This window comes from Eimeria maxima, genomic scaffold (assembly GCF_000499605.1).
Source record: "Eimeria maxima Weybridge genomic scaffold, Emw_scaff59, whole genome shotgun sequence".
Taxonomy (NCBI): Eukaryota; Apicomplexa; class Conoidasida; order Eucoccidiorida; family Eimeriidae; genus Eimeria; species Eimeria maxima.
The window spans coordinates 14,074-38,071 of NW_013563903.1; the positions used below are offsets into that span (position 1 = coordinate 14,074).

At 50.0% G+C, this 23,998-nt stretch overlaps 5 protein-coding genes across 5 annotated transcripts; 4 read left to right on the forward strand and 1 right to left on the reverse strand.

The window, feature by feature from the left end:
• Nucleotides 1–2,410: 2,410 nt before the first annotated feature.
• EMWEY_00009110 (hypothetical protein) lies at nucleotides 2,411–3,016 on the forward strand (the record flags this gene model as incomplete). The annotated part of the gene is made up of 2 exons (XM_013478680.1): nucleotides 2,411–2,478; nucleotides 2,746–3,016. 2 exons carry the CDS (start codon nucleotides 2,411–2,413, stop codon nucleotides 3,014–3,016), a joined length of 339 nt encoding a protein of 112 aa, XP_013334134.1.
• Nucleotides 3,017–6,129: 3,113 nt separating this feature from the next.
• EMWEY_00009120 (yip1 domain-containing protein, putative) lies at nucleotides 6,130–8,096 on the forward strand (the record flags this gene model as incomplete). The annotated part of the gene is made up of 6 exons (XM_013478681.1): nucleotides 6,130–6,804; nucleotides 6,981–7,371; nucleotides 7,489–7,549; nucleotides 7,665–7,746; nucleotides 7,917–8,003; nucleotides 8,073–8,096. 6 exons carry the CDS (start codon nucleotides 6,130–6,132, stop codon nucleotides 8,094–8,096), a joined length of 1,320 nt encoding a protein of 439 aa, XP_013334135.1.
• Nucleotides 8,097–9,791: 1,695 nt separating this feature from the next.
• On the reverse strand, nucleotides 9,792–10,896 carry EMWEY_00009130 (hypothetical protein, conserved; the record flags this gene model as incomplete). The annotated part of the gene is made up of 4 exons (XM_013478682.1): nucleotides 9,792–10,046; nucleotides 10,207–10,239; nucleotides 10,585–10,614; nucleotides 10,849–10,896. The coding sequence occupies 4 exons, from the start codon at nucleotides 10,894–10,896 to the stop codon at nucleotides 9,792–9,794; spliced, it is 366 nt and encodes a 121-aa protein (XP_013334136.1).
• A 531-nt stretch (nucleotides 10,897–11,427) lies between these two features.
• EMWEY_00009140 (hypothetical protein, conserved) lies at nucleotides 11,428–16,470 on the forward strand (the record flags this gene model as incomplete). Its single annotated transcript, XM_013478683.1, has 4 exons — nucleotides 11,428–12,615; nucleotides 12,789–13,811; nucleotides 14,785–14,954; nucleotides 15,279–16,470. 4 exons carry the CDS (start codon nucleotides 11,428–11,430, stop codon nucleotides 16,468–16,470), a joined length of 3,573 nt encoding a protein of 1,190 aa, XP_013334137.1.
• Nucleotides 16,471–18,667: 2,197 nt separating this feature from the next.
• Nucleotides 18,668–21,005, forward strand: EMWEY_00009150 (hypothetical protein, conserved; the record flags this gene model as incomplete). The annotated part of the gene is made up of 2 exons (XM_013478684.1): nucleotides 18,668–20,403; nucleotides 20,474–21,005. The coding sequence occupies 2 exons, from the start codon at nucleotides 18,668–18,670 to the stop codon at nucleotides 21,003–21,005; spliced, it is 2,268 nt and encodes a 755-aa protein (XP_013334138.1).
• Between the last annotated feature and the right edge of the window lie 2,993 nt (nucleotides 21,006–23,998).

The window sequence follows — 23,998 nt, forward strand, 5'->3', positions numbered from 1 at the left end:
GGGGGGCCCCTAGCCGGGGGGGGGCCCCTTATGGCGGGGCCCCTTAAAGGGAGAGGGCCCTTTGAGGTCCTTGAGAGGCCTGTGTTTGTGCCCTCTGTGCATAGGGCTTTATGTGTGCATGCATGCAACATTGGAGGGTGGGGCCTCCCCCCTCCTTTCTATTATATATATAAACAGGGGAGCGGGGGGCCCCCAAGACGACCCTTTTGTAGGGTATATGAGGAGAGGCCCTTCATGGGGCCCTAGGCGACAAGCAGGCGTGCATGCATGCATCCATGCAATCATGCATGCAGTCATGCATGCATGACTGCATGCATGCATGCATGACTGCATGCATGTCTTGAGCAGAAGCGCATGCACGCAAGCAACCACGTCTACTCATGCATGCATGTGTGCATGTAATCATGCTGCATGCAGCTGCATGCAGCAGCGCATGCATGCATGTACACATGCATGCATGCATGCATGCATGCATGCATAGTGGTATATGGGCCATATATCTTAATAAGGGTTTGGCAGCAAAGGAGCAGGGGGCCCCCCAGGTGCTCTTATTGATGACTAAAGGGCCTATCGTCTTCGTTTTGCCTGTGGGGAGGGGGGCCCCCCTCAGCAGCAGCTTAAGGCAACAGCAGCAGCAGAAGCAGCAGCAGCAGCGGAGAGAGAGAGAGGGACAGAGCAGCAGCAGCTGTTGATGCTTCTACTGTTGCTGCTGCTTCTACTGTTGCTGCTGCTGCTGCTGCTGCTGCAGGGCCCCTGGCGGCACAGGCTTTTTTGTTGTGAGGCTCTTGTTCCGCCCTGCAACAGCAACAACAGCAACTTCCTCGGCAGCCACCAGCTAGCTAGCTAGCTATACAGCTAGCTAGCTAGCTAGCTTGTTCGTTAGCTAGCTACACAGCTAGCTAGCTAGCTACACAGCTAGGTGGCAGTACAGCTAGCTAGCTGAGCTGCTAGCTAGCTAGCTAGTCAGCTAGCTAGCTAGCAGCTAGCTAGCTAGCCAAGCGCCGAAGCCCCGATAGTCGCCGCAACCATCTATCAAGAGTTACTTATACCCCAATTTATTTGTGTTTGCTGCTGCTGCTGCTGCTGCACCAACTGCAGCAGGAGAAGCAACAGTAGTTGCTGCAGAGCAGGTACTAAGATAGCAGCAACAGCATAGTTATTCTGCATTTAGCATTTAGTCAGTTAGATGGTCCTTTGCTGCTGCTGCTGCTGCTGTCGCAGTTACATGCTGGATGCACAGTATAGACTGCATGCGCGCGCACGGCGACTAAATAGACTAAATATATATAAATATAAATATACTAAATGTATATATAATTAATTATATTGTATATAGATATAAATATAGATAATATATATAATAAGAGGTATAAGTCAGGAAAAGTTCTATAGGGTTCGTGTCTTTTGGGGCTTTTTTTCTCATGCTTGCCTCGCATGCATGCATGCATCTATGCAAGCATACATGCATGCAACTACGCATGCATGTATGCATGCACATATGCAAGCAACTACGCATGCATCTATGCATGCAACTGCGCATGCACGGATGCATTCATGCATGCATGGATTGGCATGAATCCCCTGTGTGTGTGTGAAGGTCGGTAGATAATATCCCTATTCCCTCCTCACCATTTCTTCCCCTTTCCCTCCTTCCTATCTATCTGCATATATCTGCATGCATGCATGCATGCATGCATGTATGTATGGATGCATGCATGAATGCAGATCTGTACATGCATGGATGCATGCATGCATGCATGCATATATATTATGTATGCATGCATATATAAATGCATGGATATAATACCTCATTAGAAAGATAATTAAATATAATAAATAATAAAATAACAAATAAAATAAAATAAAATAAATAGATAAATATATTTATTGAAATTTATCATCTATAAAATATTCTCTATCAAATGTATATAAACGGACGTATCCATCCTCTCCTCCTGAGGCGTACCCTTTTCCATCGGGCATCCAGCATAAAGTATGTAGGGGACCAAAATGTCCTTTACAGCTTCCTATTTCTTCTCCCCTTACTACATGGTATAGGAGGGCCTCGAACTTACCCTCACCACTTGCTGCAGCACGAGGGACGACAGGGACAAGGAGGAGGAGGAAAGGGAGGACACGGAGGAGGGGAGGGAGAGAGAGAGAAACAGCACACACAGCAATATATATATATATATATATATATATTCATTCTCTGTTTGTAGTTTATAACTATACATCTAAACCCTAAACCCTAATAAACCCTAAACCCTAATAAACCCTAATAAACCCTAAACCCTAGACTTACATGTAGTTGTGACATTCTCTGCTGCTTGTCCTCCACCTAATAATAAATGTAATTTTCTTTCTCCTCCTGGATGTGTTAATAAGGGGCTTAATCCGCATGCATTCAATGGACGATCTGTTGTATATGTCTGCAGCAGCAGCAGCAGCAACAGCAGCAGCAGCAGCAGTAGTAGAGTTAGTGCCGTGGAGAGCAGCAGGAGGAAGGGGGAGGAGAAGCAGCAGCAGATACAATAAAGGAGACACTAAAAGGAGACAGAAAAGGAGACAAAAAAGTAGACAAAAAAGGAGACAAAAAAAGGAGACAAAAAAGGAGACAGAAAAGGAGACAAAAAAAGGAGACAAAAAAAGGAGACAAAAAAGGAGACAAAAAAGGAGACAATTAGTGACTGACCTTAAGACATTCCCAATCCTTTGTTGACCACAACTTCGCTGTCCCATCAGAGCAACTCTGCAGCAGCAGCAGCAGCAACAGCAACAGCAACAGCAGCAAATGCATGAATATGAGCAGCAGCAGCAGCAGTCATCTTTCTATTATCGGCACCAGCAGCAAGTGCATCACCATCAGCAGCAAGTGCAGCACCATCAGCAGCAGCAGCAACAGCAGCAGCAGCAGCAGCAGCAGCAGCAGCAGCAGCAGCAGCAGCAGCAGCAGCAACAGCAGCAACAGCAGCAACAGCAGCAGCAGCAGCAGCAACAATACTGCGTACCGTGAGTGCAAGCATTCTATCATCAGAGAAGCTCATGCATGTAATATTAGATGAATGTCCTCTTAATTCACTAATATATTGTCCATTAGATGCATCCCATACCTAGAAGAAAAAAAAAAACCCTAAACCCTAAACCCTAAACCCTAAAATAACTCCAGTGTATTATTACGAGTGTATATATGGGTCTATAAGGGACTCAATACTCCAATTAGTGTTTACTAAACTAGGGTTTATGGTATAGGTAGGGTATATTTATCCTTTATGGTGTATCTATGGATATATCTAGGGTTTAGGGTTTATCTAGGGTTTATCTAGGGTTTAGGGTTTAGGGTTTAGGGTTTAGGGTTTAGGGTTTATACCATAATATCTCCATTCTCATGTGTAGATATAATTGTTTCATCAAATGGACCCCAATGAACTTGAACACATCTACTTGCATAATCATCTTGACACCATAACCTTTTTGGTGTGTCACCTTCTACCTATACATATATATATACATAAACCCTAAACCCTAAACCCTAAACCCTAAACCCTAAACCCTAAACCCTAGGATATGAAAAAAAAAAACATGAAATCACGAGGAAGGAAAGATATCTTAGACACCAAAAATACTACTGATTAAGGGTTTAGATATATATATTAGGGTTTAGATATATATGTATTAGGGTTTAGATATATATGTATTAGGGTTTAGATAAATTAGGGTTTAGGGTTTACAAACCTTCCAAGCTTTAATTGCCTTTTGGCTATTCCTAAAATCATCATGGCAAATAACAAATTTATTTTGTTCAGTTGGTAGACGGCACCATTCAACAAATCTGAATAACAAACCCTAAACCCTAAACCCTAAACCCTAAACCCTAAACCCTAAACCCTAAACCCTAATTTTTTTTTAAATATCCAAAAGTATATATATATATATATATAAATAACGTCTTTTTTCCCCTCGTTTTCTCCCGTCTGTCCCTCCCTACCCATACAACAGCAACAACTATCAGCAGCAGCAACAGCAGCAACAGTAGCAACAGGAATAAAAAAAAAAATGACCTGCAGGGTCCTTCTTCAGGTATTTCATGTAATAATTTAGCTGTACAGACATCAAAGATGAGTATTTTTTGATCTGCTGATGCAGCAACAAGACGAGAAGAATCTAGTGTACAATCACATGCCCATACGACACCTTTTCCTACATCGTACGTTCCTGTATACATATATATACATATATACATATACATATATTTTTTACGAATTTCGTATACGAATTTCGTATTTATATATGTACGTATATATATAATTGTGGGGTTTATATTTTTTTATTTTATTTATTTATTTATTTATTTATTTATTTATTTATTTAGATTAATAAGAAGGATTTATTTATAATTAATTTTATTAATTATAATTATATAAATAATAATTAATTATAATTAATTATTAATAATTAATAATAATTAATAATAGTGTTATGCTATATCTCGGTTGTATAACAGCATAGGCCACAAGCAGCACCAACAGCAGCAGCAGCACAAGAAGAAACAGCAGCAGCAGCAGCAGCAGCAGCAAGACGATAAGAAGAAATGTATGCAGGAACAAACAAGAAAAGAATAGAAATAACCCATAAAAGGAGTATACAGATAGCAGCAGCAGCAGCAGCAGCAGCAGCAGCAAGAATAAAATATATGTTTATTTATTTATTTATTTTATTTTATTTTATTTATTTTATTTATTTTATTTATTTAATAATAATAAGTACGAATAAGAAAAAAAGATAAACACAACAACCCCACCACTACTTACCAATACGTGCACCATCCTCTGTCCTCCATAAGGAGAGGTTGGCATCCTGCAGCAAAAAAAGCAGCAGCAGCAGCAGCAGCAGCAGCAGCACAGTAGCAAATACATATATAGGCTGTTGCAGCAGATGCTGCTATTGTTGTCGTTCCCTATGGGGTGCTGCAAGTGCTGCTGCTGCAGCATGCTGCAGCAGCAGCAGCAGCTGCTGCTGCTGCTGGTAAGATTCGTGTTAAGGATATGTGACTTGGTCTTGATGGAGTTGCTTGTTCTAAGACATCCTGTTGCTGCTGTTGCTGCAGTTGCTGCTAGTGGTGCTGGAATTGCTGCTGCTGCTGCTGTTGTAGCAGCAGCTGCTGCTGCTGTTGCTGCTGCATGCATACCTTGCCACAAGAAAACATTAAGTCTCCATCTCTATTAAATTGTACCCAAGTAAGAGGCCTTACGTGGCCCTGCAGCAGAAGAGGATGCATCCTGTGTCAGTTTGCAGCAGCAGCAGCAGCAGCAGCAGCAATAGTAGCAGCAGCGGCGGCAGCAGCAGCAGCACAAACTGACGATCTTCCCCTCAGATCCTCTATATAAAAATAATTTGTACCATAAAGAAAATTTCTTTCTGTTTGCTGCTGCTGCATGCAGACGCGCTTCTGTGGGGTCCACAGCAGCAAGCCCCGGCAGCACGAGCAGCAGCAGCAGTAGCAGCAGCAGCAGCAGCAGCAGCCAGCAAGCCTGCTGCTGCTGCTGCTGCTGCTGCCTGCTGCGGCTGCTGTGGCTGCGAGAATTAGCGGCCTCTTTGCTATATATAATAGACAAAACTTTTCTTTCTTTTCTTCTTTTTATTTCTTCCTTTTTGCCTTAATATAAACAAATAGCAATAAAGAAGACACTGAGCAAGACATGCATTAGCTGCAGCAGATCCAACGAGCAGCAGCAGCAGTAGCAGCGGCAGCAGCAGCAGCGGCAGCGGCGCAGGCGACTGCAGCAGTAGCTACAGAGAAAGCAGCAGCAGCAGCAGCAACACGAGGCAGTGTACTAAGGAAGACATTCTTTGACTCATTGCATGCACCCATCCCTAGGACTGGTGCTGCCAGTAGCAGCAGCAACGGAGCAGCAGCAGCAGCAGCAGCAGCAGCAATAGCAGCAATAGCAGCAATAGCAGCAGCAACAACAACAGCAGCAGCAGCAGCGCATTAACAAACGGACCCAGCAGTAGCAGCACACTTTCTATCAAGCAGATAGCAGACTCTGGTCCCAGGCAGCGAGCTCTCCGCTTGCTGCTGCTGCTGCTGCTGCTGCTGCTGGGGGTCGTTATTATAGACAGCAGCCAATGGCAGACAAACCCCAAATACGGCGGCGGTATGATCCGCAGCAGCAGCAGCAGCAGCAGCCGTTAGAGCCGCTGCGGCGGCCGCAGCAGCAGCAGGTGCCGCTCCCGCTGCAGCAAAATAGCGCTGGCACATATGGAGGACAGCAGCAGCAGCAGCAGCTTTACGGGGGTGCAGCAGCAGCAGACACGCAGCAGCATGCGGCGTATTCCAATGAACAGCAACTGTATGGTCGTCAGCAGCAGCAGCAGCTGCCACAGCAGCAGCAGATGCCGCAGCAGCAGACACCGCAGCAGCAACCCTTCAGACATCAGCAGCAGCAGTACGGATGGGGCACTGGGGGCCCCTCAGAGTCAAGCTACCCGGACTATCAGCAGCAGCAGCAGCAGCAGCATCCGCTGCAGCAGCAGCAGCATGGATATCAGCAACCGAGGGCCCCCTACGGCCAACAGCAGCCGCAGCAGGTGTATGTACAGAAGTCTCCCTTTCAGCAGCAGCAGCGGCAGCAGCAGCAGCCGCAGCAGCCGGATTACATGATGGGGAGAGCAGCAGATGGTACTAGGGGGCCCATGGGGCCCCTCTCCCGACAGGGTACAGGTGTGAGGCCCCCCCGGGGCCCCCCTGATTCTGCTGACGAGAGGCAGCAACAGCCCCCTTACTATGGGGTCGCTAACACAGTAAGCAACAAATGCAGCACTGCTGCAGCTAGCTAGCTAGCTAGCTAGCTAGCTAGCTGTTAACTAGATGGTTAGATAGGTGTTAGCTAGCTGGCGGCTGTCTGGCTAGCTAGCTACAACGTCGTACCACGTTACGCACCTGCTGCTGCTGCTGCTGCTGCTGTTGAATGCTGCAGGAATACATGCAGCAGCAAGACGGGTATATGCGTGGGGGGGCCCCCTCGGCCAGCTATGGGAGGGGGCCCCTTGAAGGGCCTATGGGGGGCCCCATGGGAGGCCCCATGGGAGGTCCCATGGGAGAGCCTGTGTCTGCTGATGGTAGTATACAGGGGCATCTTGATGCCTCTAGGGATTTTAGGCAGCAGCACCAGCTGCAGCAGATGCAGCAGATGCAGCAGCAGCAGCAGCAGCCTTCTGAAGGTTTGTTCTCGTTAAGGGGTTTGTTTAGATTGTTTGCTGCACAGCAGCAGCAAGACACGGGTGTTGATGCTGCAGCAGCAGCAGCAGCAGCAGAACCACAAAGTGAATCCGATGATCCATTTGAAAACGAGCCGCCTCTCCTTGAAGGTGTGCATTCTAGGGTTTAGGGTTTAGGGTTTAGGTTTTAGGGCTTAGGGTTTAGGGTTTGGGGTTTAGGGTTTGGGGTTTAGGGTTTAGGGTTTAGGGTTTTGGTTGCTGCTGCAGAGTTGGGCATAAACCCTGGAGATATATGGCGACGGATGAAGGCCGTCCTGCTCTTCAGCAAGTGAGGCACTGCAAGGGTTTAGGGTTTAGGGTTTAGGGTTTAGACTTTAGGGTTTAGGGTTTAGCCTTTAGGGTTTAGGGTTTAGGGTTTAGGGTTTGGATTGTATGTGTTACAGGGCGGATCACGAGCTCCTTAAGGAAAGCGATTTGTGTGGTCCCCTCTTGATTGCCATCATCCTTGCTATCCTCTTATTCCTTGTTAGTCCTACCTGCTGCTGCTGCTGCTGCTGCTGTTTATGCTCGTTGCTGCTGGTGGTCTTTGTTGTACTTGCTGCTGGGTTGCTGCGTTGCTTGCAGCGTTTTACTTACAGGCGGGCAAATAAAGGGTTTAGGGTTTAGGGTTTAGGGTTTAGGGTTTGTATATGCAGGGAGGAAAGGCTGCCTTTGGTTGTTTATACGGCATGAGTATAGTTGGATCTTTGTCTCTTTATTTACTTCTTAATTTAATGTCAAGAGTAAGCCCATTAGGGTTTAGGGTTAAGGGTTAAGGGTTTAGGGTTTAGGGTTTAGGGTTTAGGGTTTAGGGTTTGTACGATAGAAACATCTAAAAGGAGCTAGAAACTGCTGCTTCTTTCATATACATATGTGTTGTTGCTGCTGGTGTTGCTGCTGCTGTTGCTGCTGTTGCTGTTGTTGCTGCAGGGAGAAGGAATAGATATATACAGGACAGCATCTATATTAGGTTATTGTTTATTACCTGTAGTTGGTGTTTCTTTCTTTATTTTATTTCTTAATAAAAAAAATTTCTTAAGATTTATTTTTGCATTTCTTGGGGTACTTTGGGCTACTTATAGTGCATCTACTCTATTTAAGACGGTAAATATTATTTATTTATTTATTTATTTATTTATTTATTTATTTATTTATTTATTTATTTTATCTGTTTATTTTGTTTATTTACTTGTTTGTTTATTTGTTTGGTGTTCTTTGGGCTACTTATAGTCCATCCACTCTATTCAGGAGGGTAAATAAGTATATTTAATTAATTAATTAATTAATTAAATTAATTAATTAATTAATTAAACTAATTAATTAATTATTTTATTACGTTTATTATCATACCTCATACATATTGCTGCTGTTGTTGCTGCTGCTGCTGTTGCTGCTGCAGGCTTTGCTGCTGGAGGAGCAGCGCATATTGGTTGGTTATCCTGTCTTCTTGCTTTATACATCCTTTACTATCCTAACCCTCTTCTAGGCCGGGAGCAGCAGCAGCAGCAGCAACAGCAGCAGCAATAGAAGCAACAACAATAGCAGCAGCAACAACAACAACAATAGCAGCAGCAATAGCAGCAACAGGAGCGCCGTCTTTCTCGTGCAGCTTCTTGCTTCCTCATAGACTGCCAAGAGAAAACACAAGAGGGGGGACCCTCTACGGGGCCCTTGCAGGGGGCATATCCAGGGGGCCCCCTCTAGGGGGCCCCTGTGCCTGCATCAATTACTTAGAACTAGATATGAAGCAAGCAGCAGCAAAGGAATGCATGCATACATGCATGCAGGCAAACTTATCCATACCCTTGCCTCTTAGTTAAATCCTTTTATCTTTAAAACCTGTTGGGGGCCCCCCGTGGTTGTTTGTCCTTGGGGGCCCCCTGTGGTTGGTTGTTTTGGGGGGGGCCCCTGTGGTTGTCCTTGTGGGCCTCCCATAGTTGTCCTTGGGGGCCCCCCGTAGTTGTTCGTGGGGGCCCCCTAAGACTTTATTTCTTCTATATATAGAAGGCTTTTACTCCCCCGTAAGGGCCCATAGGGCCCCCCTCCCTAGGGTTTAGGGTTTAGGGTTTAGTTGTTATGGGTCTGTTTAGTTAAATACACAAAATAAGAGGGTACAACTCTTATTAATGACTACAGTTTAGAGGGGCCCCTACCCTGGGGGCCCCAAAGAAGGGGTACAGACACAACAGTTCAGCGAGAGCTTGGGGGGCCCCCCTCTAAGGGGGCCCCTAGAACCTAGAGGAATGAGGGCAAACTTAAGGGAGCAGCCGCAACAAACTTCCCTTTTTCAGGCCGTTGATGCTGCTGCTACAGCAGCAGCAGCAGCAACTGCTGCTGCTGCTGCTACATTTGCTGCATTGGAAGGCACCAGCCACGAGGGCTGCGTATTTCCCTAGCTAGCTGTGTGAACTAATAAAAAGCCAGCGAGCTGGATAGCTAGCTGGCTCGGTTAATGGCTAGCTAGCTACATAGCTTGCTGGCTACCTAGCTAGCTAGCTAGCTGGGTAGCTAGCTGGCTAAATAGTAGCTAGCTATCGAGGAGCAGTGATGGCTTGCTCTGTAGTGGAGTCTTCATTGGATCCGCCGCAAGTACAGCTAAAGAAGCTGCTAAGCAGCCCCTGCTGCTGCTGCTGCTGCTGCTGCTGCTGCAGCTCCGTGACTAAGGTATCTAATCTATGTACCTTCTCCTTTAATGCTGCTATCTCCTGTCTCCTTTCCAACATTAGCTGCTCATGTTCTTGCTGCAGCTCCTTCTCTATAGCCTGCATGTCCTTCGGGTTTACTTGCTGCGCAGCAGCAGCAGCAGCAACAGCAACAGCAGCAACAGCAATTGTAGCGGCAGCAGCAGGCTCGAGGTGCAAATGTCCCGTCGAAGGCAACGGGGTAGTAGGTAAGGGTTCAATGGCATTAATTAGGGTTTAGGGTTTAGGGTTTACAAAAACTTACCCCGGACAGCAACTGAGTCTTCAGGGACAGTTGCTGCAACCGCAAACAATACACAGCAGCAGCAGCAGCAAATGCATCAGAAGCAGCGGCAAATGCAACAGAAGCAGCAGCAAAAACAACGATAGCAGGATTTATAGCAGCAGCAGCAACAGCAGCAACAGCAGCAGGAGTAGCTTACTGCCATAAGGACCTGATTTTCCCTCTCGAGCTGCAGCACAGCACAACAGCATTTTTTTTTATTTCCTTTTATTTATCTGCTGCAGCACGACTCCCCTGCATGCGCTTGCATGCAGCCCCAAACCCTAAACCCTAAAAAGCTCAAGGAAACAGGTGTACGTAAACCTTAATGCATGCGCATGCAAAGGCATAAGAACATACCTTCTTTACTTCCTTCTCCGCATCCACAAGCTGTAAAGACACACATAGACACACAAGCAGCAGCAGCAACAGCAACAGATGCAACAGCAGCAACAACATGTAGGTAGGTGCCAACACAGAGGGACGCAGTGCTGCACAGTGCAGCAGAAGCAGAAGAAGCAGCAGCGGCGGCAGCCATTGAATCAGCTGCAGACATTGCACTCATTCACAGCTGCAGCACCAAGCAACAAAAACAACAACAGCAGCAAGCAGCAGCAGCAGCACCTTGTTAGCAAGGGTGCGTTCTCGTTCCTCATGAGGAGGGATCGTCATCTTCCCTGCCGTTGTGTGCTGCTGCAGTATTCCTCTCTTTTAAGGACCTCAGTGTGGGGCCCCTACAGCTAGCTAACTGCTAGCTACGGCTAGCTGCAGCTAGCCGCTGCAGCACGTGCTACAGCGCGAGCAGCAGCAGTCTGACAGCACAGGCAGCTTTTTGCTGCTGCTGCAGCAGTATAACAAAGGAATTCAAATAAAAACAACAAATAAATAGCAGAAAAATTGCAACAACAGCAGCATGTGCTGCTGCTGCTACTGCATCTCTTGCATCTGCTGCCACGGCTCGCCGCGACCGAGCCGGGGGCCCCCGGGCCCTCAGCCCTGGGGGCCCCCCCTGCAGGTGTGGGGTCATCAATAGTTTAGTAACAGGGTACAATGTTTAGCTAATATTAAATTGAATGCTATTATTGTTTTTTACAGCTAAAGGAGGAGAGGGCCCCTGCCCCCCCTCTGCTGCTGTCGCTGCTGCTGCTGCTTTCGAGTGGCTCGGGGAGGGGGGGCCCTGGGGGCCCCTTATACACCTGAGGCATGAACAACACCCAGCAGCAGCAGCAGGCACAGCAGCAGCAACAGCTGCTGCTGTCGCTGCAGCATAATGCAGGTAGCAGCAGCAGGGAGGAGGGCCAAGTGGCTCCCTTGCTGTTACAGCACGGGGATCCATCTTGGGCCCTAGCAGGATCTACTGCTGCTGCCGCTGCACCTGCTGCACCTGCTGCTTCTGGCAGCGTGCTTCCCACTGCTGGGACCTTCCCAGCAGCAGCAGCAGCAGATGCAGGAGGAGCAGCAGCAAATGCAGCAGGAGGTTACTGGCAAGATGAAGCAACACAAGAGGAAGCAAATGATTGGATGCAGCAGGGAGATGCATCTGATAGTTTCTTCTCCTTCTTACTCCCTCAGACACAGCAGCAGCGGCAACAACAGCAGCAACATCAGCAGCAGCAACAACAGCAGCAGCAACATCAGCAGCAGCAGCAGCAGGACAAATCTCCTCAGACGCAGGCTGCTGCACCTGTCACGAGCATCGGCATCAGCAGCAGCAGCCACAGCAGCAGCAACACCACCAGCAGCAGCAGCAGCAGTAGGCTGACTCACTTGGAGGTGAAGGCTGTAGAACACTATGCTCTTCTATGCAGCATTGAGGTGGTGTTGCAGCAGCAGCGGCAGCAAATATATCAGCAGCTGCAACAGCAGCAGCAGCAGCTACGACGTTTGCGCCGGCAGCAAGAGCTGCAGCAACTGATGCGGGAAAGCAGCCGCAGCAGCAGCAAACGTGCTGCTGCTGCAGGATCTGCTGCACCATTTCGCCCCACAAGGGACCCCTTAACTAATGCAGAGGGAAGGCCGCTGCCTAGCAACAGAGATGCGCTGCTGCTGTGGCAGCAGCAGCAGCAGCAGCAGGTGCAACACAGCCCTAGCGGCAGACCTCGGGTGTCTGCGCTGCTTGCTGCAGCAACACTTAAGTCTTTCCTACTAGAAGGCTCAGCAGCAACAGCAAATCGTGCTGCTGCTGCTGCAGCTGCTTCCAGGACCCTTGCTGCTCCTGCTGCTCTCCTTGCTAGGCAGCTGCATATACACCGTGCTAGGAAGAAGAACAGCAGCAGCAACAGCAGCAAGCGGCTGCAGCTTGCTGCTCGTCCTCATGAGGCTGAGGAGACAGCAGACGACGCAGACACCGCAAACACACAAGCTCTCCTCCTGTCTCTCTTTAAACAGCAGGTACGCTTGTGTCCCTTTGCTGCTGCGGCTCCTGCTGCTGCGGTTGCTGCTGCTGCTGCTGTTGTTGTTGCTTCTGTATGATGAACCTAGCTATCCCCCGAATGCAGCAAGTGTTACATGGGCACTGATTTATGCTGCTGTTGCTGTTGCTGTTGTTGTTGTTGCTGCTGCAGTTGCGTATACACCTGGAGGAGCTGCATATAGCCCCACATGCTGTTGCTGCTACATTCAATGCAGCACGGTGGCCCCCCGGCTCCTTGGATGAGCTGCAGGGGAGCCAGGAGGAGCAGCAGCAGCAGCAGTGGCGGCAGCAGCAGCAACTTGCACTGCGCTCGCGGCAGCAGCAGCAGCAGCAAGAAGATGATGTCTGTACACTCCATCCTTCAAGACTGCTGCAGGGAATTCGATGGCTACTGCATGCAGCAGGCCAGGGAGGCTATGCTCTTGAGCAGCAGCAGCAGCAGCAACAGAAAAAGGTGCCAACTCTTGCTGCTCTGCTGCGGCGTGTAAGTGCTGCTGTTGCTGCAGCAGCACCATCGTCCCTTAGGCTGTCCCCTGCGGAGTGTCTCCTCAGTTTCATGAATGCAACGCCTAGCCAGCCAGCACTGCAGCGCATGCAGCAGCAGCAGCAGCAGCAGCAGCTAGTGGTAGGCGATGGTACGTCTCTTAGTCTTCAAAGACCATCATCACAGCAGCAAAGGCAGCAGCAAAAGCAGCAGCAGCAGCAGCAACACGAAGACATTGCAGCAGGTTTGGCTGCGCTGCAGCTGCACCACGCGCGTGCAGCGATCGAACGCTGCAGCGGCAGCAACAGCAGCAGCAGCAGCAGGAGTTCAGCATTGACAGCAGCAGCTCGGGAGGGAAGGAATTCGGCAAATACAGCAACAGGAGGAGGAGGAACAGGAACAGCAGGAACAGCAGCAGCAGCAGGGGTAGATTTTCTATCTATGGCAGCATACAGCGACTTGCCAATGCCTCCCTTTGTGATATTTCAGGTGTACGTGCAGCTGCAGCAGCAGCAGCAGCAGTTGCTGCTGCGGCGCGAATGGACACCTGAGGAGGATGAGCTGCTGCTCGCTGCTGCTGCTGCAGTGCAGCAGACACCAAGAGGCAGCAGCAAATGGATGCAGGTAGCAGCAAAAGTCCCTGGCCGCAACAACAATCAATGCAGAGCTCGATTTAAGTACCTCCAGGTGGTAAGCATAAACCCCAAACCCTAAACCCTAAACCCTCAATAAGCCTAAACCCTAGACCCTAACTTTGTTTGTCTCTGTCTCCTTTTGTCTGCTTTTCTTTCTAATTAACTAATTAATGAATTAATTAAATTAAATTAACTAAATTAAAAAAATTATAGCAAATTAAATAAAAATATAATAGAAGAATTGTGTGTCATGTCTTGCTGCTGCTGCTGCTGCTGCTGCAACAGGCCTCTAAAAGACACGGTTTATTTACCCCGCACGAGGATTTGCTGCTGCAGCTGCTTGCTGCTGCTTACGGCCGCTGCTGCTGGAATAAAGCAGCAGCACATCTTAGAGGACGTACAGAGATGAAATGTAGAGAAAGGTTAATCACCTGTTGCTGTTGCTGCTGTTGCTGCTGCTGCTGATGCTGCTGATGCTGCTGGGCCAAATCGGAAGACCCCTTCCTGGCCCTGTTTCTGCTGCTGTAGCTGGTGTGCTGCTGATGTTGCTGCTGATGCAGGTTGTATGCTGCTGCAGGTTGTCTGCTGCTGCTGCTGCTCCGCGTGATGACCCACAGTTTTGTCTGTTGCATCCATGTCCAACGGCTGCTGCTGTTGCTGCTCATCTTGCTGCTGCTGCTGCTGCTGCAGAGCCGCCTGCGCGTTGCTGTTGGGGTGTCTCCGCAGGTACCAGCATTGCTTAAGTCCTTTTAAGAAGCCAATGCCATGGACAGCAGCAGAAGGGGCTTTGCTGCGTGCTGCAGCAATTTGCTTCTCTAAGGATTGGAACCGTGCTGCAGTAAGGATACGCAGTGTCTCCTTGTGTCTCCTTACTGTCTTCTGATATTCCCTTACTGTCTCCTTACTGTGTCCTTACTGTCTCCTTATTGTCTCCGTATGCCTCTTTGTATCTTTACTATGTCCTCGTGTCTCCTTGCTGTCTCTTCATATCTCTTTGTGTCTTCTTGTGTCTCCTTGTGTCCCCTCAGGAGCTCCTGTCTGGTCGGTCAGCAGCAGACTGTGCTCAGCACTTTAGCCTCATGGAGACACAGGCAGAAGCAGCACGTGCCGCTTTGCTGCTGTTTGCTACGTGGAGCAACAGCTGCAGCAGCAGCAGCAACAGTGTGGAGACATGGATACAAGCTCATCTGCTGCAGCTGTACGCAGCAGTTCGTGAAGGTCTCTCTGCTATCTCGTGGCCTTCGGTGTCACCTCAACTGTCTCCTCAGGAGAGGCAGCAGCAGCTTATGCTGCTGCTGCAGCAGCCCGCGCTGCTGCTGCTAGATACAGGACCCCGTCTACGTCCTCTGTCGGGGCCTAACCGAGCTGCATGCGCAGCAAACTTGGCTCTTTTTTCCCTGTACGTGCGGCTGCTGCTGCTGCTTTTGTGCTGTTGCACGTGGTGCTGCTGCAGTTCTTCTTGCTGCTGGCACATCTGCTGCTGATTGGCTCTGGCGCTGTGGTGCTGCTGTGTCTGCTGCAGTCATTTGGAAGATGTGAAACGGATATGTGCTGAGGCAGCAAGTGCAGCTGCTGCAGCCCCAGTTGCTGCTGCTGCTGTTGCTGTTGCTGCTGGGAGTGTGCTGCGTCCGGGGGACGCCGACGCTGCATGCTCCTTTCTGCTGGAGGAGCTGCAGCGGGTCTTCTGTCTCTCCCGTCTTGATTACTCTCCTTATCTATCGCAAATGGCTGCTCTTAGGGAGCTGCAGCTCGCTGCTGCTGCAGGGGGGGGGCCCCTAGAGGCCCTGCAGCCGGGGCCTCAGCCTCTGTGGGGCCACCCGGGAGACCCTGTACCTTCTCTTTCGCGTTTACTGATGCTGTATAGGCACCCGAAATCCGCAGGGGGGCCCATACTGCAGCTGCCGTGGCTTCCTGCGGGAGGCAGCCTGGGGGGAGGCCCCAGCCGCAACGCCTCCTCTGGAGTGAAGGGGGGCCCCCCTGGTACCCTTCCCTTGGAGACGCGTAAGCAGCAGAAAGGGATCGGGGGAAGCAGGAACCCCATACAGCAGCTGCCTGCTCCGCTGCTCAGTGCGGCGTTCCGGAGCAGCGTTGCTGCCGCTGCAATGCTGCGGCAAGCGTCTGCTGCAGCGGAGACTCCAGGGGCCCCAGAATATGCTGCTGCTGCTGCAGCAGCCGAGGAAGCAGCAGTGGCTCTTGCGCCAGCCCTGTGGCCGACAGCCCCAGACGCTCTTGCTTTAACAGGTACAGGAGGGACCCCCTCCGCAGCAGCGGCAGGAACAGCAGCAACAGCAACAGCAGCAACAGCAGAGGGGTCTAAGACAAGGAACGGGGGGGCCCCTCGGGGTTCCCGGGTGCGTGCTGCTGGTAAGGCGGTATCTGCGGAAGTGTCTCCTCAGGATGAGACAAATACCCCCAAGAAGGTGCCTATACACCGCAATTCTGTCTCCTCGAGACAACCTGCAAGGAGAGGGAGGGGGAGGCCCCCAAGGAGACGGGGGAAGGGCGGGAGGGGGACAAAAGGAGACACTTCTGATGCAGAAGAGGGGGAAGGAGACACCTCCAGAAGCAGCAGCAACAACAGCGGCAGCAGCGGCGACGAGTGGGTAGTGAGCCGCAGCAAAAGGAAAAGGTGCAAGACAGGGCGAGGGGGGCCCCCCACAAGGGGCCCCGGAAGACCCAGAAGGAGCCGTACCCTCCCTACAGAAGACACCTAACAGTGACCAACTATCTGTAGATACACCACAAGTGGAGATACTGCAGCACACAGGACCTGCCTATACACCCGATAAGGGGACACCTCCAGCCCAATTAACCCGCAAGCGACAGCAGCAGCAACCTCACAAAGCCGCTGCAAGCAAACTGCTGCAGCAGCTGCAGCTGCTGCAGCTGCTGCTGCAGCACCGATGTTTGACGGTACTGCAAGTGCAGATGCTGGAGGTATCGCCGTGACAGGTATAGTGGCAGAAGGAGGAGCAGCAGCAGCAGGTACAAGAATATTCGCAGCAGCAGGTACAGCAGCAGCAACCGCAGCAGCAGCAGATACAGCAGCGGCTGTGGAGACAGCAGATGCCGTTGGGTGCCGATGCATTTACTCGTACATTTGGATGCAGCAGCACAATACGCTTGGTTGGCCCAACACCCCAAGGCGACACTTCAGGTGCTGCAGCTAGCTGCTGCAGCTAGCTGCCAATATGTACAGCAGCAGCAGCAGCAGCCGTAGCAGGAGTAGCAGCAACGGTGGGTATGCAAAAGTGCAGTCCCCCAAAACGGAGTCTTTTTTTTGATGTACTAAACACTTGACTGGCGGCTTAGGGTTTAGGGTTAGGGCTTAGTGTTCAGGGTTTTGATCTGCGGGTTTAGGGTTTAGGGTTTGCCTGTTAAGGCGTCCTGATTAGGGTTTAGGGTTTAGTACTTTGCTCTAAAAGACAGAGAAAAAAATTAAAGAAGACAATTTTTGCCGTTAAATCTAAAAACCAATTGGAGGCCCGGATGGGAGACAGCCTGCTGCCTCTGTAACTGTTGCTGTTGCTGCAGCTGTTGGTGCAGCTGTTGTTGCTGTTGTTTCTGCTGTTGTTTCTGCTGTTGTTGCTGCTTTTGGTACGGAACAATAGCAGCTGCTGTTGGTGCAGCTACTGCTTTTGCTGTTGATACAACTGCTTCCGTCGTTGCTGATGCCACTGTTGCTGTTCCCGTTGCTGCTGCTATTACTGGTGGCACCACTGCTGCTGGTGCTTCGTTGCTGTAGGCACAGCCAGCGCTGCTCCTGCTGCAGCTGCTGGTGTTGAAACAGACGGAGCTCCTATTGATGCAGCCACCGCTGCTGCTGTTGGCTCATGTTGCCCTTGCTACTGCTGTAGTTGATCGGTGGTGCTGCTGCGGTTTCCTCTGCTGCCGGTGTTACACACGCGGCTACTAAAGCTGCCGCTTGCAGTTGCTGTTTGTCTGTAATGCTTCTGCTGCCATTGAGGTGAGTATATGTATGCTGTTGTTGCTACCACCTATCCGATTGTGCTGCTGTTGCTGCAGCAGCAGTCTCCTTCGGCTCTCAGGAGCTTAGCCGATGGTCTGAAGAACAAGCCAATGACGCAAAGGGCAAATATAGGCCAACGCTGCACGGCCATCTTGTAGGTCCTCTTGGCAACTTAATCGCCTGGTGGAGTGCCTGTACGACCAGCAGCAGTGCAACTTCCACAGCAGCACGAGCAGTTGAAGCAGCAACAGCAGTAGCAGAGGAAGCAGCCGAGGAGGTATTTGGGGTTATCCGCTGACCATTTCCCCTGAAACTGAAGGATTTATGGAGGGAAAATTGGATGAGTAGTTGAAAGTAAAGAGTTTCTTTCCTTTGTGCCGCACCACCAGCATCAGCAACAATCGACCGCCGTAAATCTGCAGCAGAGGCAGAGGCAATCGAGACGTGGAGTCACCACATCTGCTGGCTGGTTAGGTTTTATGGTGAAGCTCTTTGGTTTTCTTTTGAAAAAGGCAAAATATATTTGACTTAAAACAAATAAAGAGGGAAGGAAAGGCTTTAAAAAGTACAAGAAAGACTATGAGTGTAGCACTGTAACTGTATACAGCGAGGGTCACCCTTGCCCGACCGGGTGGATGTGAGTGGCTATTTGTTGTATATTGAATTGTCGCTTGTATGGGGATTTCAAACGTCATTTACTAAATTGCGAAAGTCAAATTAGCTGTAAGAGAGGAGCGAAAAGGAGGGAATAATGGTTAGTTGTGCAGGCGGAGCGCTGGCCGACTCACCGCTAGCAACTGCGTGCCGTATGATAGGCCAGCGCTGTTGAGTATGCTTGATGAGAGATTGAGGTGTATATACTTTTGTTCTTTCTTCTTCTCTCCTTTTCTCTCCTCTCCTCTTCTTGCCACGGTGTCTCCTTACTATTTCCCCTATTGAAAATGAGACGCGTGGCTGCTCCCGTGTTGGTGTTCCTTGCAGCTGTTGCTGGAGGAAGCGTCAGCCCAGCGCTGGCAAAGGCCCCCAGCCCTCCACCTCCAAAGAAGGCGGAGCCTCAGCAGCCACCTAGCAAGGCACCCCCTGCCCCTCAGGAGCCAGTATTGCCCCTGAACGTAGAAGAGGAGTGTTTTGAGGTGCCGTACAGCGTGGAGAAGACGTGTTACCGTGACGAGACGGTCTCACGCCCCTTCAGCTGTCCCCACCCTCTTTCCCACGAGTTTTGCGCCGTTAGCCAACAAGATGCGGAAGGTACTTGTCACCGGCTAGTAGAGCGCGAGGTGCAGTTCCAGTGTCCCAAGGCATCGCAGCAAAAGTTGTGCGCCAAGGTGCCCAAGACCGTTAAGAAGAACTGTTCGAAGCAGGTCGAGGAGAAGTTTGCCACAACTTGCCCCAAGCACATCACTGTGCCCAGGTGCGAGATCGTTGCAAAGCCTGCAGAGGGTACATGCATCGATTACGAGGCTTACAAGCAGGAGTATGACTGCTGGGGAAGCGAGACATCGATGGAGTGCTCTGTTGATATGGTAGTCACAGCTAACAAATGCAAGAGGGAAGTCCAAACTCCTGAAGAATACACCTATGAAGACGTCGTTATGGAGAGACACTGCACTAAACGTAGTGCCATCGACCATGGCAAGTGTCTGCGCAGCACCCTCACCGAGGAGCAGTATCCTTGCAACGAGCAAAAGTGGGAGAAGAAGTGCAATGACGTCAAGAAGGTTGTTCAGGAGCCTTGTGAAAAGGCAGTGAAGGCCCTCGAGACATACGATTGCAGTGAAATCAAGACACAGCAAGTCCCCAAGACATGCACTCGCCGTGTGCCTCTTAAGGCTAAGGTCGAGCGCTGCGGTGACTACAAGAAGAAGGGCAGATTGTTGGCTGGCAAAAAGGGCAAGTGCAGGCTTGTAGAAGTCGACACTGAGGAGATTGAGACCTATCCTTGCACGGAAGAAGTCCACATCTCCGTCCCCCGTGTCTGTACCCGTGAGGTCCAGCGCATGCAACAGCACATGTGTCCTCGTGAAGTCCCCGATGTCCAGTGTGAGATGGAGCTCAAGGAGATCCCCAAGAACTGTGTCCGCCAGGTAACACAGGAAGAGGAGGTCCCCTGCTCAGCTGTCCAGCACTTCAACGAATGCGAGGATGTTCCTCGTAAGGTCCCCCGTAAGGGCTACCGGTTCTCTACTCGCCAGGAGACCTTTGACTGTCCTCGTCATGAGTTCTTCGAGCGTTGCCATGAGATCAAGAAGCCCCGCAGAAGCACTTGTGTAGCAACTCTCTTCCGCCACGTCGAGAAGCCCTGCGAGCATCATGAGTTCGAGGAAGTATGCAAGGATGAGGAACAGACCGTAGACACCCCCTGCATCGACTCTAGACTGGAGGAGGTTGAATACCCCTGCCCCGAGCATATCGAGGAGGAGCACTGTGTGAATGTCCCCGCCTACGAGATGGGAACATGCACAACAGTTGTGCAAGAAAGCGAGGAATACCCTTGCCCCAAGAGAGAGCCTCGCATCCGCTGCAAGAATGTACGCGGAGAAAGGATCGGCACTTGCTTCAAGCCTGAGACCACTCGTGTTCCCTTCACTTGCTACGAGACCGACTTCAAGGAGCAATGCGTCCAGCTCGCTACCACTGAGGCACCCTCTCCCCCCCAGAAGGTCAAGCCCTCCAAACAGTAAATATTTATACTGTAAATATCTCCTCGACTTAATGATATTTAGGATATTCTTATACTGCAACCATAGGAACCTGACCGTCTACAGTCCTATACAAATCAACCTCCCAGATATATTTCCCCCAACTACAGCTGCGGCAGCAGTAGGACTCGTCTCCCTGCTGTCAGCAGCAGTTCTTGCTCCAGCTACAGCAGCAGCAGCAGCAGCACCAACAGCACGACACCAGTCATGCTTGGGGGTGCAGCAGCAGCAGCAGCAGCAGCACCAACAGCACGACACCAGTCGTGCTTGGAGGTGCAGCAGTAGCAACAGCGGCAACAGCAGCACCAACAGCATGACAGGAGTTGTGCTGGCGGAGCTGCGTCAGCAACAGCAACAGCAGCGCCAACAGCAGCGCCAACAGCATTGCGCTGGTGTAGCAGTAGCACCAGCTGCAACAGAAGCACCAGCAGCACGACAGGACTTGTGCTTGGAAGTGCAGCGTCAGCAGCACCTGCATCAGAAGCACCAACAGCACGACACCAGTCGTACATGGAGGTGCAACAGTAGCAGAAGCTGCAACAGCAGCACCGACAGCACGGCAGTCGTGATAGAGCAGTAGCAGCAGCTGCAATAGCAGCCCCGACAGCATGACAGGAGTTGTGCAGACGGCGCGGCAGCAGCAGCAGCTGCAACAGCAGTACCAACAGCTGCAACAGCACGACAGGAGTTGTGCTGGTGCAGCAGTAGTAGCAGCTGCAACAGCAGCACCAACAGCATGACAGGAGTTGTGCAGACGGCGCGGCAGCAGCAGCAGCAACAGCAGCACCAACAGCACGACAGGAGTTGTGCTTTGTGCAGCAGCATCAGCTGCAACAGCAGCACCAACAGCACGACAGGAGTTGTGCTTGGGGGTGCAGCAGTAGCAGCAGCAGCAACAGCAGCACCAACAGCACGACAGGAGTTGTGCTTGGGGGTGCAGCAGTAGCAGCAGCAGCAACAGCAGCACCAACAGCATGACAGGAGTTGTGCTTTGTGCGGCAGTAGCATCAGCTGCAATTGCAGCACCAACAGCATGACAGGAGTTGTGCTTGGGCGTGCAGCAGTAGCAGCAGTTGCAACAGCAGCACCTACAAGAGTTGTGCTTGTGCAACGGCCGCATCACCAACAGCAGCACGACAGGAGTTGTGCTGGTGCAGCGGCCGCAGCACCAACAGAAGCACGACGGAAATTTAACAACAGCAGGAGGGTACGACAGGTCGTACTGTGTAGCAGTTCCGGTTTCCCCGGCTGCTGATCTCTTCGGAGTTCTCTTCCCCCACAACAGCAGCAAATGCAGCAGGCAAATGCGGGTTTATTCTACGCGTATATATACACATCTCAATGTGTGTTTTCTGCTGCTGCTGCTGGTCTTGCGCCGCAGCAGTGCACCTGCTGACAGTGTTGCAGCACTGTGGGGTTTTCTGTTGCATGTGTTCGCTTGGCTGGGAAGGAAACCCCAAACCCTAGCAAACACTAAGCCCTGCTATAGATCCCGATCATATGCAATCTATTGACCTGTTCCCATACCTTTTCCAGGCCTCCCCTCGCTTGCTTATTGCAGCGACGTCTGATGCCACGCGTACTCCACCGTGTGCCGGAGGCTGCGGCAACAGCAGTCGATGCGTGTGTAACAGCAGAAGCAAGTGCTGCTTCTGCTGCTGCCGCTGCTCCTGCTGCTGCTGCACCCAAGCAGCTCGTAGCCGCTTTAAGGAACATGGCTTCCCTTGCAACCGGAAGGACATACATGTAATCGGCAACAGGATACATGTACTATCAATAGATTGAACGTGCTCCATTATTTATTGAGGTTTTGCTGCAGTCGCAGCCTTTGCGTGCTGCTGTTGCCACTGCTATTAACAGCAGCAGCAACAGAAGCAGCAAAAGGATACTGTAGCACCCCTCTCTCGTTCCCCCAACGAGATTCCGCAGTGTATTCTTTATCCGCAGTGTATTCTTTATCCTAAACCATTTATTTTGAGCTTTTTACAGCGCTTTTTCCTTTCCCATTACTTTCTTTTTTTCGTCTTTTTTATGCTCACTTGTTTCGCAGCATCTCAGTAGTGTATACCTCATCCAGTCTGATGGCATTATCTCAACTAGTGGCATTAATTCATAGACATGCTAGCACTACTACAGGTGGATTACTATTAACAGAAACTGTCTATTAGTATATACCTCATCTAGTCTGATGGCATTATCTCAACTAGTGGCATTAATTCATAGACATGCTAGCACTATTACAGGTGGATTACTATTAACAGAAACTGTCTTATTAGCCAAGTGTGATGCCCAACACTCATCATATGAGCGTTGGTCTAGACAGATCAAAATAAACATGCGAGTGTGTAATATTTCATTCATACATGATGATTTATTCAGAAGATCATGTACCAAAAAATTGGTACACGACTTTCCATCTTGACAACAGTATTTTAAAACTGTTTCCTAACTGCTGCAAACCATAACCTGAGTGTTAGACTGGCATAGCAAGTGAATAGCAGCAATAGCATAGCAAGTGTACAGCAGCAATAGCTGAGGTTGACTGACGACGGCTGCAGGGCTCGAACCTGCGCGGGCAGAGCCCATTGGATTTCAAGTCCAACTCCTTAACCACTCGGACAAACCGCCAGCAGAAGCGGCAAAACACTGGTTGTACTGGTGTAGTAGCAAATGTTCTAAATAAGTACTGACAATGTTAACCTGCGCAGTGGAAATTTAATAAATTGCTGAATGGTGAAACAAGCACTACTTTCTTTTATGCCCACTTGCTTCGCAGCATCTCAGTAGTATATACCTCATCTAGTCTGATGGCATTATCTCAACTAGTGGTATTAATTCATAGACATGCCAGCACTATTACAGGTGGATTACTATTAACAGAAACTGTCTTATTAGTCAAGTGTGTCTTGCATATAAGATGTGTGTGCACGAGAACGATCTCTTATGCTATAGGAGGGAAGTAAGCTCGTGTATGTTGTTAGTCCGATTGCTGCTGCATTGGACCTGTTGTTTCCCGCCATGGAGGATATGCCACCAGTGTGCAAATGGCAGCATGGAACAGACTTGATTAGGGTCTACGAGGGCTTACGGCAGGCCCTAGGATTTAGGGTTTCCTACTACCCCACATGCCACGTCCATGCAACAGGATATGTACTTTAACAGGTTGGAAGGTGCTCGTTGCTCCTTACATGGATTAGTTCACTGTGTTACTTCTGCTGTTGCTATTGCTGTTGTATTTGCTGTTGCCAATCCTGTAAATCCTGTTACTGATGTACCTGCTGCTGATGCTGTAGGTGTTGCAGGGAAACAGGGCATTACTAGCAGCCTCAGTTGGAGTAGTGTCAGCCATGTTTGGAGAAATGTTAAATAATTAACTCAGTTAAAGCCATATTTTGAGGGGAGGCAATCTAATACATATTAAGAACATCATCAAGCTTTCAGGAGCATTCCCTACAACAATCACTAAATCCTCAACCCTAAACCCTAGGTGTTTATGAAGGTGGTTATATTACCCCCCACCTCCCACCCTTCCCCCTTCGCGTAACCTTCATGGGAGGTATGTAGCAACTAGTA